Below are 14,750 nucleotides of genomic sequence, written 5' to 3'. Positions count from 1 at the left end.
AGTGCTCGAGTTTGTTTCTGTTTCTCGGTGCACAGGTTAGCTATTTTCTTTACTAAGATTGATTAAACGCTGAACTCCGAGGCTTCCTGCCTCTCAAAGCTGAGCTGAGAGATTTCGATTTTGACAATTGCCTCTTAAAGATACACTTCCATCTGAGGCTGTCTGTTTTGTTTTATGTAAAAAGAACTTTTCCATCTGAGGCTGTCTGTTTTTGTTTTATGGTAAAAGAACTTAATTTCAAGATCAGCAACTAAGTAGCCGGATATTAATTTCACAAACACTGGTGAAAGTGTGATTTATTTTAATGCTCCCATCAACTCAATGTTAGAAAAAATTGGAAGGAATTAAAGCAACCAAACCGAGAAATGGGACCGAAAAAAGGGCAAACCCAGCGTAAAGAAGATAGCCCAGAGAAGAGTAAAATATTAGAGGGCTCAATATCTTTGGAAGAGAGCCAAGAAAGCCAGGCCTCACTTACAGAGAATAATAAAGGGCGGCGCAAGAAAAGGAAAGTTAAAAGGACAATTAAAAATGCCAAACAGGCTAAAAGGGACTGTGTCCAAACAAATTCCAAACAGAAAGACAATACGCTAACCTCTAAAGCTATAAAGGATTTTGTAGGGAAACACTACAAATCTTTAGAGCCAGTAATAAGACCAGACCCCGAGGAAGATACGGAAGAACATGGCGCGGAGGGAGTAGGAAGGATAGAAGCAGTAGTGGTGAATCCCGATATGGAAGCAGGAATGGAGGATTCCGTATTAATAAACCTGACGCTCCAGAGCCAAAACATCCACATCTCAGCTCCCCGGCTCTCATCGTCACCAAAACTATTCTCATTACAGTCACTGGGAAATGAGGAACCAAGGGGAAATGAAATACAGAGCCAGAGCCTAATCTGGGGCGGTGAGCCAGCCCATTCCCCTCAACAACATGGTACCAAAAATTCTCTTCTACAGCAAGAACCCACAAGAACAGGTCATCATACAAACCCAGGCAGAGACCACACACAGGACCCGGAGTGTTCCGTAACACCCAATTCATCATTGGTGGACCTGATATTGATATTACAAAAGACGTTACAAGGAATCCTTGAAGTAACCCTATCAAATAATGGAGTATTGAAAGCCCAGAAATCGAACCTAAAAAGGATCGAAGAGGAACTAGTGGGGATAAAGAACCAAATGCCGAGGATGCAAAGCACATCAGTCACTGAACAATCGATTGATGAAAGGGTAGAGATGGAACTGGTTGAGGTATCCGCGGGAAGTCCAGTAGGATCCCCACAACCAATAACCCAAAAGCCAACAAACGACTCTGTGGAAGCATCAGAAAATGTATACATCTCCAGACGCCCAATGTTGATAAAAAGGCACGGGGTGTATACAGAGGCCCCCCTTAAGAGTAGGGGTAGAAAGAAGAGAGAGCAAGCCTTAAAAGCAAAGAAAAACGGGAGGATTGTAAGGAGGGAGGCACAGGCACAGGCAGATCTAAACGCATCAGCCCCGATAGACGTACCAAATAGACCAAGGCAAAGGGAGTATAACCTAAGAACGACCCCGATAAACCCAAGAAAAAATGGGAGAACAAAGGTCACAAAAGAGAAACCATTAACACCCTGTGTTACGAAACAGAAAGTAAGAATAGCCTTAGGACAACCAAATAGGGGTAATAGAGCCGTAAGCCCACAAGACCAGGTAATTCCAAGAACGGGAAATAATGGGCTGCGATCAGAGAGACCAAAGGCAAGACAGCATCAATATGAAACCCCTAAAAAAGTACAAGAGAGAGAGAAAAATAAATGGGTGTATTTGGACCATATGCAGCCGGGGAAAAGGGGAAGTATGAATGGGAGTACGAACAGGAAAAGGAATCCCCTGAACAGAGCACAGATCTTGAAAGTCTTCGCAGAATGTAGTAGCCTATGTGGGATCAGTACAAGCGATCTCCGGCAAATTGGTTTTGTGGAGACCAGAAATGGTAAAGAAATAACAAAAGTATCATTACACTCAGTCATGGTAAAAATGGCAATCCTCAAAGCAACCAGCGAGATAAACCACCAGGGAATAAGAATAATCCCGGAGAGGGAAGTAAAAGCCCCCAATGACAATACCTTCCTAAAGTATCATGCAGGTTTAGGGAGAAGACAGGTGAGATTATATAAAGACGAGGAAGGGAACCAAAGTTGTCTGAATATAGAAATAGACAATACAGGAAACGAAGTCCCATGGGGTAATTGGTCACAATGTAGTAGCCCAAGGTTCGATCTAAACGGGAGTCATACGGAAGCCGAGGGAGAAGAGGGTGGCATGAGTGAGATAGAATAGGATGAGGGGGTGTCGCATAGTCTAGGTCTCCTGACATGGAATGTAAATGGGCTAGGCAATGAGAAAAAGAGAGAAACTATAAAGGATATAGTAAATAAAGTGGACATTGCCTGCTTGCAAGAGACCTGGTCATGCGACGAAACCCCGATTAATGAAGGATACCTACAACTAAATCGCCCGGCCAAGAAAAAGAACTATGGTTGTCCGTCGGGTGGATTAATGACATTGGTTTCAACGAAAGTGCTCAGAGAAGTAAAACCGATAAAAATGAAATGTAAATGGGTTCTGACTAGCAGAATAGAATTATTGACAGTGGAAAAGAAGTATAAAATGCTGACTGTAATGAATGTATACATGCAGTGGGAGAATGGTGTAGAATATGAGAATGAGATGAAGCTGTTTAAAGAAGATGTAGATTCTGTTGTAGAAAAATATGTATTGGACACCGTGATAATAATGGGGGATTTCAATCATAAACTTAACCCAAAAAAGGCAGATATTTGGAACAGAGAAATGTTAGAGGTGTTTGGAATAAACCCAGCAAGGTTCCCAGCAGGGGAGATATCAAAACAGGAATCAGATCTGGTATATTTCCTAGGAGGCAGGGGTTTCCAATGCTTGAATGGAAGAATGAAGAACGACTGCCCAGCAGGGAAAACCTTTAAAGTAGGCTCTCAGAACTGCCCAATTGACTATATGTTTTTACATGCCTGGAACTTCCCCCAAGTACGGGAATTTAGGTTGGAACAAAAAGAGATTAGTGACCACAACCTTCTATATCTAACAATACAAGGGGGAAGAAGTTTACCCAGAGATAAAGTGATCCCCCAGGAGGTGGAGTACCCTAGACGTGTGACGACACGACTCACGGAGGAATATCAGGCAAAACTGTTAGCTATGCAAATTAAAATAAAGCCGGAAAATCTAGAGAATAAAACCTTGAACTGGTTCATAGGAAAACTAGAGGAAGTTGTCTGTTGTTTAAGAATAGAACTGAAAAGGGTCAAAAATACTAGTGGAAAACCACCCAGTAGAGTAAAATGGTTTTCAGTGGAGTGTCAATCCAAAAAACGTGAGATCCGGGCAGCACAAAGAAAACAAAAAATGAACTTCAGCCAGGAGAGACAGGACCAGGTAATCCGTTTAAAAAGAGAGTATAAAAAAATGGTAAATGACGCTAAAAGGACATTTAAAGAGAAATGCTGGTCAAATCTGCTGGAAGCGATTGAGGAAAAAAACCTAAGACAATTTTGGAAATTGGTAAAGGCAGCCCTTAGCCCTCCTGATGGGGAACTAAAATGGGTAGTTAGTGAGGCCGCATGGGAAAAGTATATTAGGGAATTGTATGGGACAAGAGCCCCTATAACCCAGGTAGTGACACATAAATGGCAGGAAATATCAGCAGACCTTAAAGCTAAATTTAACGTAAAACAAGTAGAAGATACAATAAGAGAGCTGAAACTATCCCGAGCAGCAGGTCCGGACAATCTCCCAGCAATAATTCTAAAGTCAGACATAAATTGGTGGGCAGGATTTTTTGCACAGATGTTTAGTACAATACTAACAGAAGGCAAAATGCCATCTAACTGGAAGGGTGCAATAATTAGGCCCATCCATAAGAAAGGTAGCATGGAGGCACCACAAAACTACCGCCTGATTAACCTCCTTGATATAGGAGAGAAAGTTTTCTCTAAAATTGTACTGAATCAACTCAACATATGGGTAAAAGAGCTCCAGATTGTCCCTATAGAGCAAGGAGGATTCAGGGAAGGACACTCAACTATAGACCATGGGTTTGCACTGTGGGCGATGGCGAAGAAGTCAACGGAACAAAATGGCAAGTTGTGCTGTTGTTTCGTTGACTTCCGAGCAGCATTTGACTCAGTTGATCGCGCATGCCTATGGGAAACACTACTTAAAGTAAATATCCCGAGTGACCTTCTGTTAATAATAAAGGAACTACACAATGAGAACTGGGCCCAAGTCATCAAGGATACGGAGGGCTCTTTAACGCAAAAAATACCCATCAGCAACGGCCTAAGACAGGGGTGTGTGTTAGCGCCGCAGTTATTCTCTATATTCCTGTCAGACCTCCCGGCCCATCTAGAGGTCGAGGGTAGTGCAAGTCCCAGAATGAACGGAAACAAGGTGCCCTGCCTATTATATGCAGACGATTTGGTTATAGTAGATCAGACAGAGATAGGCCTCCAGCGTAAGCTTAATGCCTTCAACGCATACTGTGTTAATAAATTTCTAATTGTCAACCTGGATAAAACTAAAGTCCTTTGCTTTGGGAAAAAATTAACCAGATTCAATTGGTACCTAGGTGAGCTTAAACTGGAGACGGTGAATGAGTATCGCTACCTAGGTATATGGTTTGACAAAAGACTAAAATGGGATATGCATTGGGATACACAAAAAGCCAAGGCACACACATCGATATGCGGCCTAAAAATGTTTAATAGGGATTACGGAGAGATGTCGCACAGACCAATGCTAAGGGCCTTTGAGGCAATGATACCCTCCCAAGTTCTGTATGGGGCAGAAATCCTTTATTTGAGCGGTAAAGGAGCCTGGGACTTGGTAGAGGGAAAATGCCTCAAAGGACTCCTCTCTCTCCCACAATCTGCTATGGTGCAAGCCATAAGAAGGGAAATAGGCACAAAGTCCTGGGAGACACTAACTCAAATGGCAATACTCAGACTTTGGAAACGACTGGAAGACCCTCAGGGACAAAAAGTAGCACAATGGTGCAAGAAGGAAATCCTATCGAGTAATCTAAAATGGGCAAAAATGTGTAGGGAAAGAGTTACGCAAATTTGTAAAAAATTAAAGGTAGAGGTAAACCAGGAAACACATCAACTCCTTTGTACTAGGAGTGAGTTGAAATTAAAGGGGAAGGAAATATCGAGATTGACCGATATGGAATATTTAGCGAAAAGGAAATCAATAACACATATGATGGGCGCTTGGCTAAATGAAAACTGGTTCCCCTACCTAGACATCCTTCCCAACCGCGGCCTTAGGCAGGAGATCTTAAGGCTGAGGGTTGGTTTAAACCCATTGTTAACAAATAAAGATCTGAAAAATAAATTGTTAGATAAAAATGGATGTTGTAAGTGTAATTTGGGGTGCAAAGGAGACCTGGTACACATCCTTCTTGATTGCCTGTTATTACTGGAACAGCGGAAACTGTGGTTACGACCCGTGTTCCTAAAATATGCTATAAGCTCTAGAGCGCAGGCAGCTAACTTATTAACTGAAATACCCACTATCGATATTGCGATTGCTCTTGGGAAATACATAAAAGCAGCATTGAGTGATCTAAGAAACCGGGAATAACATGTATATTCTAAAGCATTTTAAATTAATGAAATTAGTCTAGCAGAAGGAAGTAGAATGGGTTTTATTCATAAATGCGGAATGCTAACTTAAATGCAATTTTATGGTTGTCGACAAAGGAAGAAGCGTGTGTAAGAGTTTTAACTTATATTTGACGGATTTTATTGTTATAATGTTTTAAATGTTTTGATGTGATCGTTTTAACTTTTTGATACTCTCTTGCACCTGTTTAAATGACTAAGGTCATAATAAACATACCTTTTGACTTGACTTGACTTGACTATTTGAGAGTTATCATGAAAGCATGGATGAGGATATATTGTGTTGTATCTTGCCATATGTGATAAGGCTGCACTTTTCAAATCGGCATATAAACCTCAATTATTTCTATTACTGTAAGCTTCGATTTACCAATCATTTCTTTTTATTAAACCCACACTTGTGCTCTTTATTTGTGTAATTTATTCCTCCTTTCTCTAGATATTAAAGTGATGGATGATTTTTACAACATCCTGCTATTTTCTCATTTCGTGTCATATAAAGAGCTTCTTCTGGGGCTTGCCTACCCTTTTGTTATTCCCATACTGCTTGATTATGTTAGAGACAAGTTCTGTGCGGCTTTTTTGTTTATAAAGATTGTTAATAATTATGACTGACATTTTTAATTCCTGACACATCACATGGCACTCGATAGAAAACCCATAATAAATAAACCCCTAATGATCTGATGGAGGGTGGTTGTAATTAGTTTGGGGGAGGCGTCTTTCATCTATAACTGCTGATAAGACGCTTTATCAGACTGCAGCTTTCAAGAAACCTACATATAACCACATAGAGCTGTGCCATTAAAAAAACTTTTAATAATGCTTTATTAAAAGACGATCTTATCTGAAGCGGTACAATGTTTGTTTTCTCGTAATGAGCGCCAGGAGCCTTCATCAGAAGCCTGCTCAAATATTACAGCTACTTTGACAAATAACAGGGAGACATCCAAGTGAATTCTTTCAATACAAATAAGCAATGTAATTAACTCAAAGTTATCATACTGAAGCTGTCAAGTAAATTCCTAAAAATAAATTCTACTTTTATTTCCATTTCTGAACATAAGAGGGCAGAGAGACTGAGGACCTGTTGGTCATCTTAATAATACTGACCCTGACACAGGATGTGAGACTGGAGACAGTAGAAAGGTCCACGCAACAAAGGGTAGCTGAAGCATCATTGGTGGCACTCTGCACTGGATTCGAATCTGACATGTTCTCTGATGCTGCCTGCCACTCAGGCTGAACTTGCGAAACGTATGGGTCCACAATCCCATTTGGAAGCTATCAGCCTGAGTCAGAATCTGACTGTAGAACAAAGCTGTTTCTCGTTGAGTGTGCCTAGAAACCTGCTGGCCCTGTTTCCTTCCTCTCCCTCTACGGCACATGGAGACAAAGCAGGGTCCTCTTCAGAAGAATGTGACGACCAACATCTGTGGTACTCTCAAACACCATGTGCCATCCAGCATTGCCAAGAGTAGAGGCAGCATGACACTATCCTTTATTGCTGGAAGCTGTGAGCAGCACAATTCTTCTTTCATGTTAGAACTGCAACTATCACACGTCCCCGGCGTATTTTATTAGACTTGATGGCCGTGTTAGACTTGAGTGTTTTTTTAATTCAGTACTATGAAACATTCAAGAAAAAAACCAAACGAAGAATAGTTTTAGAAAAAAATATGTGTTGTTATGTTTTTAAAGGGATACAAGTTGTCAAAGTGGTGTCCATATAGAACAGGTGTTCATTCGAACCATACTATGTAGTGTCTCCGCTATATGGCTTATGCTCTCCTCACCTCTGTTTCTCTACTTCCATCAACTCCTCCCTCATATCTCTCCTCATGTCTACTCTGCCAGGCTTCTCTCAAGCTGGGTTATTACGTGTTTATGGTTTCAAATCTCCCATGCTTATCAAAGTACCCTTCTATACAAACTGCCCTGTACAGCTCACTGCAGCATCTATACCGGTTGCATCACCATTGCTGTGAAACATCAGCACCTAGTAAGTTACTATTATGCAGTCCATTATACCCCTGTGCTAGTGCTAAAATGGTAATTTGCACTCTTTTTATCATCAGTGCCCCACAATTATGCGCAAATAGTGCTCACTCATTTGTTGCATAGCCACGCACCACCAGATCCTACCAGGAGCCATCTCCTGAGCCTGTTTTCTGTGCTGCACCAGCACAGAAGGGTCTGTGCATTTATTTTTCCCACCTCCAGCGCATACATTATCTTAATAGAGCTCCGAGTTAGTGCATGGGCGTCAGACAGCGGAGCTAAGAAACGCAGGTTAGTAGTTGCCTATTTGTGGTTCTGAGCTTTGCTGTCAACAAAACATGCACTAAATCGAAGTTTTTCGAGTTAACGGATTCCATGAAATTGCGAAAAAGAAATGCAAACACCCAGCCAGTGCAGCACAGAAAACAGGGTCCTGACACGCCACCTCCTGTGCAAAACCACTAGCTAGGAGTAATAATGTGCGCAAAATAGGTGCAAATAGTTTTGTGTGGTTTATTTCACATTTTTAGCCTTGATTTGCGTGTGGAAAAGCACCACATAATGATGGGTGCATTTTGCGTTCTGCGCCATGGTATTTTTTTGTGTCCGATATTATCAGTAGTATGTTGAAGTCTTTTAAATATTTGCATCAATCCTACAATAACAGTACAGCTTTGGCACAAGGTTGCAGAGTTATACTACCTCTTAAAAAAAAATGCTATAAAACAATTTTGTTTAAAAAGAACCTACCACTATTGCGAATTCTCTCCTCGAGTGCGTCTGTGTGCCCATTTGGCAACCTCCTGTTGAATATCTCAGCTGATCGAAGAAACATGGCTTCCATTGCAGAGCCCTTTAGCAAGGCTATCTGGTCTTCATGGTCCAAAGATTGAAATCCTGGAAAACATGAGGTTGATTGTTGAAAGGTATATCTTCAAGTACTCAAAACGCAGAGAATCATTGCTCTTTTCACGTGTTGGGGTTAAAAACTACTTGTGCTCGTGTGCAAGTACACCCGACACGAGTATTCTTGTGGTTTAATAGTCCTGTGCCAACGTTCTTGAAATATACAGTTTAAGTGGCTAAAAAGATAGAAGGGGTATTTCTAACAAATACCTTTACATGGACAAAAACATAAAAAAATCAAAAAAACTACATGTTCTTAGGTAACCAAATTGATTAAGGCACTGAGAAAATAGTAGGTCATTTGCAGAAAATATTGTCAAAAGATAGCAGCCAAAATACCCTTTCGGTTCTGCTTTAGAAAATGTTCTTCTTTTCAGCAAATCTTATTAAATAGCATGTCATCCAACAATCAGCTTCCAAAACCAGCCGAACTTTAGTCACACTTGTATTCTTTATTGTATAACTTGTCTTTAACGTTTTTTGGGATGTATTTTTCCTTGGACATCGGACTGTTTAAAAGGTCTTCAAAATGAGATTCACTTTCACAAAGTTGTCCTGTTTTCTATACCTTAAATCTATTACCTTTTCATGGTTAAATGTTCCGCACTCATCATCGCTTAAGTTAAACCTCACCCTCACAAAATGTTATTATTAGGGATCTGTGGGCTCCCGCTAACTAAAAAAAAATACAAAAAAATACAAAAAAGGCTAAAAGCAAAAACAATTTTTTTACTCTCAAAAGGACACTATCGTAGTAGTTTGTGGCACTGCAGGGAACTACTTTGTGACTTATGACCTGATTTAGATCTTGGGGGATGGGATACTCTGCCACAAAGGTGACGGATATCCCGTCCGCTGTACTCGAAAGGCCATAGGATATAATGATCTCGTAATATAGCGGATAGGATATCCGTCACATTTGTGTTGGAGTATCCCATCCTTCAAGGTCTAAATCAGGCCTATAGTGTGTGCATGTACTCCTTGTGAAAGGGCGAATTGCCCTCAAATAAATTGGAGTTAGCCAATGGCTGAAGTGAGCTGACCCATTAGCCCATTCTGTGTTCAGTGGTGGGCAGAAGAAATGTTTTTAACCAACACAATGTCAGAACAATGGATGAAGAGGGCTGGGGAAAACCCTGCTATGTAGGTATATCTATATATATAAAAACAAATGTATGTCTGTCTGTCTGTCTGTTTGTCCTTTATGCATTACTACACCATTCATCCGATCGCCATGAAACTTTGGGAAGTTGTTGAGTACACTCCCGCGAAGGTTTCTGGCATAACATCTTTTTAAATATCGGCCCCCCAGGGCCCTCATAATCTTTCGAATACTGATGTACACACCAGACGGAAAAACAACAAATCGTGTATCCAGAAGCACTCAAATAAATAAATAGCATTAAAACACCATTCATCCGATTGCCAGGAAACTTTGGGAAGTTGTTGAGTACACTCCCGCAGAGGTTTCTGGCATAATTTTCTTTTAAATATCGCCCCCCCAGGGCCCTCATAATCTTTCGAATACTGATGTACGCACCACACGGAAAAACAAAAAATCGTGTATCCACAACCACTCGAATAAATAAATAGAATTAAAACAGCATTCATCCGATCGCCAGGAAACTTTGGGAAGTTGTTGAGTACACTCCCGCAAAGGTTTCTGGCATAAATTTTTTTTAAATGTGGGCCCCCCAGGGCCCTCATAATCTTTCGAATACCGATGTACGCACAAGACGGAAAAACTAAAAATCTTGTATCCACAAGCACTCGAATAAATAAATAGAATTAAAACAGCATTCATCCGATCACCAGGAAACTTTGGAAAGTTGTTGAGTACACTCCCGCGAAGGTTTGTGGCATAAATTTCTTTTAAATATCGGCCCCCCAGGGCCCTCATAATCTTTCGAATACGGATGTACGCACCACACGGAAAAACAAAAAACCGTGTATCCACAAGCACTCGAATAAATAAATAGAATTAAAATGACACTTTGAAATGTTTTCCATATTAAAATGAATAAGTTTCAATAAAAATGACACAATGTAAATTGAATGTTATCATAACGAGTTTCCTTGAATTTCCTTTCTTCGGAGATCGCAGCAACGCGCGTAGGGTAAGCTAGTTATAAATATAGCCATTATTAATAATGGGGTTGCCCCTAAGGTCAAACCGGACCTGGGCGCAATACTGGAATGAAAATAATGGTCCGTGACCAGTATATGAATATAGTTATTATTTGTCCTGCAACCTAATTTCTGCGGATGAGGTAATGAATAACATATAAATGATACTGATACATCCAGATTCAATTTTTCTATGTATCAATTCAATGAACCACACCAATAAATTCAACGTCATTAATTGTAAAACAATTCAATTGTGCATATAATGGTCTCAGGTTGCGCTCGAGAGGATAGGTGAAAAAAGGGGGATAAAGTAGTGATGTGGGAAAGTAAGACGGTGACTCAAGAAAATAAAGAAGAATAGTGCAATATTTCAATTACTGATAATGAAGATCAGTTTCCATAAAACCTGTCCATAAACAATTTACATGTCAATCTGTAAATTTTTCTTGTATTCAATACATTTTGTTGGTATGATAGAGTGGATGGTAGGTACAGGTCTTGAATTTGGAAAAGGGGGGTGGTGATGGACAGAGTTTCTGAATGATGCAGAATACTCTTACCAAGTCAAGAGATCATGGTTTTATTCCATCACCGTTTTTTAGCTCAATGCACCATCCCAGCTCAGAACCTGGCTATATGCAAATTAGTCTGTTCCTGTCCCAGTGCATGATGGGAACAGGGCAAACCAAACTACCAAGCCAATTCTTATACTGGTAAGGAAACAAGCTTCCGGGGACCGGTTTCTGGCATCACAGCCTTCTTCGGCCCGGCTTGCTTGAATCCTGATGGTACAATGAGCAAGGGACTCACGTCTGAGCATACCCTCCCACACATAGTGTGGATAAACCGACGGCAGCAGCAGTCCTCTACACGGATGGCGCCTACAGAAGATGAGGGGCATTCTTCATAATTATTGCGAAATTGATGTTTCATGATCCTGGTGATGTGAATGCAACACACCGGATTTACCGCTTCGAGGTGAACTTGGGCCTCTAGGCACATCTAATGGATTACCTGTTTAGCCAGGCTTGGCTGCAGGTGTAGGTTGCACTTTCTGTCCTGATGAAGACTCGCAGCAAAGGGTCCAATTTCCACATTGCATAGTCTAGTCGAAACGTCGACGCCCATACCTTGATCAAGACCTGTACCTACCATCCACTCTATCATACCAACAAAATGTATTGAATACAGGAAAAATTTACAGATTGACATGTAAATTGTTTATGGACAGGTTTTATGGAAACTGATTTTCATTATCAGTAATTGAAATATTGAACTATTCTTCTTTATTTTCTTGATTCACCGTCTTACTTTCCCACATCACTACTTTATCCCCCTTTTTTCACCTATCCTCTCGAGCGCAACCTGAGGCCATTCTATGCACAATTGAATTGTTTTACAATAAATGACGTTGAATTTATTGTTGTAGTTCATATGTGTGGTTCATTGAATTGATACATAGAAACATTGAATCTGGATGTATCAGTATCATTTATATGTTATTCATTACCTCATCCGCAGAAATTAAGTTGCAGGACAAATAATAACTATATTCATATCCTGGTCATGGACCATTGTTTTCATTTTAGTTATAAATATAATTCTAGTAATATCAAAAAGCCTTTGTTTACACCAGACCTAATAATGCATAACAACTCTGTTTATCTAAGTTTTAGCAGAGGACAGTGATTTAGAGCCCAATTCACAAAGAAAGTTGGCTATCTGCTCCTATATGGTTTCAACTGCCCTTAGGCAAATTCTGAAATTTTTGAAATTTGCAAAGCACTCCCAGAGTACACTGAATAATAAAATGTAATGCATAACTAATATCGCACTTGGTGTTTGCAGCAAACGCATTGTTTGGGTGTTCTCTCCTCTTTCCCACCCTAAAAGGAATTTAATCTGCCTCTTAAATGGAGTATATCACTGACCATTTTCTAAGGGTGGGAAACTGCCTGCAATATTTTATGTGTTTCCACAAACATGTGATTTCGTGGGTGTTCACCAACATTAGGAGGTGCCCCCACTGTGGAATGCTTAAAACAAACAGGTATTGTTTTCTTTCTTACACATATTGTCTTCTGGATCTTTCAGTTACAATGAATATGTCATACACTAATGACTGATTTGCCGAAACATGAAAAAAAACTCCCTTTACAGTTTCAATACTAAGGGCCAGATCTAAAATTTGGCAGATAGTACTCTGTCCATCAGATTGCGGAGGACCTAACAACAGTCATCCTGACAGAACACAATCCACCAAACTTAGAGATCGCCACCGGCTCAGTGGTGATCAATGAACCTTGACAGGGGCAATGTATAGAAAGTTTGCTGGACAGTTGCCATTGGTTGTGCTGGCCGTCCACCAAACTTCAACATACTCTCAAAGTGGGGGCTTGTTATTGAAAAACAAAAACTACCTGGTGGTGATAGACAGGGAAAAAAGGATATCACGCTGTCCACCCTTAATAGGGTGTTTGCTGCTATGTGCTCTTTCTCTGATGATCTCTCCTCTGTAGGGCCCTCGGAGAAAGCATTCTGGCGACAGAGCTAATGGGGCCTCCTTTGATGGAAAGCTATCAACCCTAAAAGGGATGGGTGGAGCATCAGCCGATGAAAACATATTTATCATTTTTAGGCAATGAAGTGCATTGTATTCCATGAGCACTGTGGAATCGTTTGTAATACTGCCATGTTAGGGTTGTAATAATTAAGACACAGACAGCCATAGGGGTTGTTTATTTTAGTCACTATGATGAATGTGGCAAAGGGACTCTTGGATTTTAGATTTTTCCATTGCTCTTGATCATCAGAATGTGCTGAAGTTAACCATTTAGGCAAAAAGCAGTGAGTTTCCTGAATCTATACCGAGGGTGGTAGAGGGGGTTAAGTGAGGAGTATTTGATGTTCATCGTATTAAGCTTTCCCCAGTTCTAAATCAGTCTCTGAGAAGGTGCTAATTTTCTCCATCAGGTTCATCTTCTGCTTCTTCAGGGACAAAAGGAAGGAATTGTAGACAAGCCACGAGGACTGTAATCCCTGTTCTATTGTTTTTATATATTAACAGCTAATGGATTGGCTCTCTACTATCAAATCAATCTGACCATGGCATTCAAACTACCCAGTTAAGTAGCAGCTAAGATAAGAACATCTGGTACCCATAGGCCTCTTTTCAAAGGTCTACATAAGCAGAGGGTTTTAGATCCTCTTTCTCTAGCTGTCATTTTTCCATTCAGGGTATTGACTTTCAAATGGTTTATGGTCTGGCCCTGCAAAACCTCCACAGAGATCAAGAATTCCATTATTAATAGCTAGTACGGCTGCTTAAATTTTGTCCTATTACTGGGTGAAGTCAAGAGATAACAGTGATGTTCTTGCATTAGTAGGTTTCTTTGATGGATCTTCACCTCCTACCTGAAATTAAGTTCACCAAAGGTCATCAAAGTTATTATCTGGAGTCATTCTAAATGGATATTTGCCACTTGGAGGGGCTACACATTGACACCGTTAATGTTGTGTCCTTGTCTTAGGGCCTGATATAAAGTATGGTGGTATGTACTTTGTCAGGGTGGCAGAAGGAATTATATCTTCACAGCAGGTCCTCCGAAGGAACCAAAAGTTTGGCAGACAGCGACAGTCAGTTCTTGTGGCCAATCATTAAAGTTTTTGTTTTTCAAAAACAACATCCCAAAGTGGGAGGTTACTCAAGAAACACAAAAACCTAATGCCCCCATGCCAAGGGAATTTTTACTGTGGTGGTGGTCGTTATTTGTATTTTTCGGTTCATCACTACTAGGTTTTCCATGGGGGTGATGAGCAGAAAAAATGGACATCAAATCATCAGCCCTAAATAGGGTAGGAGGTGTGGGTCCCTTACTCTGATAGCCAGCCCTCAGTCAGACCATTGGATTACGCTTTCCAACAAAGAAGTCAATGGGGTCCTTGTTGTGGAAAGCTGACAGTCTGTCCACATCTAAATAGGGCGGGTGACCCAAGAGATTGG

The 14,750-nt window shown here is 40.6% G+C and overlaps 1 protein-coding gene across 4 annotated transcripts in view; it reads right to left on the bottom strand.

The window, feature by feature from the left end:
• Positions 1-14,750, bottom strand: part of NR1H4 (nuclear receptor subfamily 1 group H member 4) — a 479,217-nt gene that overhangs the window by 39,652 nt on the left and 424,815 nt on the right. For all 4 annotated transcript variants that reach the window (XM_078678713.1, XM_078678729.1, XM_078678721.1 and 1 more), the window contains one exon: positions 8,462-8,608. In XM_078678713.1, the coding sequence (XP_078534839.1) occupies positions 8,462-8,608 (147 nt within the window). The remainder of the gene's footprint in view (positions 1-8,461; positions 8,609-14,750) is intronic.

Source organism: Lissotriton helveticus, chromosome 1_1 (genome assembly GCF_964261635.1).
Source record: "Lissotriton helveticus chromosome 1_1, aLisHel1.1, whole genome shotgun sequence".
Lineage (NCBI taxonomy): Eukaryota > Metazoa > Chordata > Amphibia > Caudata > Salamandridae > Lissotriton > Lissotriton helveticus.
The sequence above is the reverse complement of the archived record's forward strand: the minus strand, read 5'-3'. Positions and strand labels throughout refer to the sequence as shown.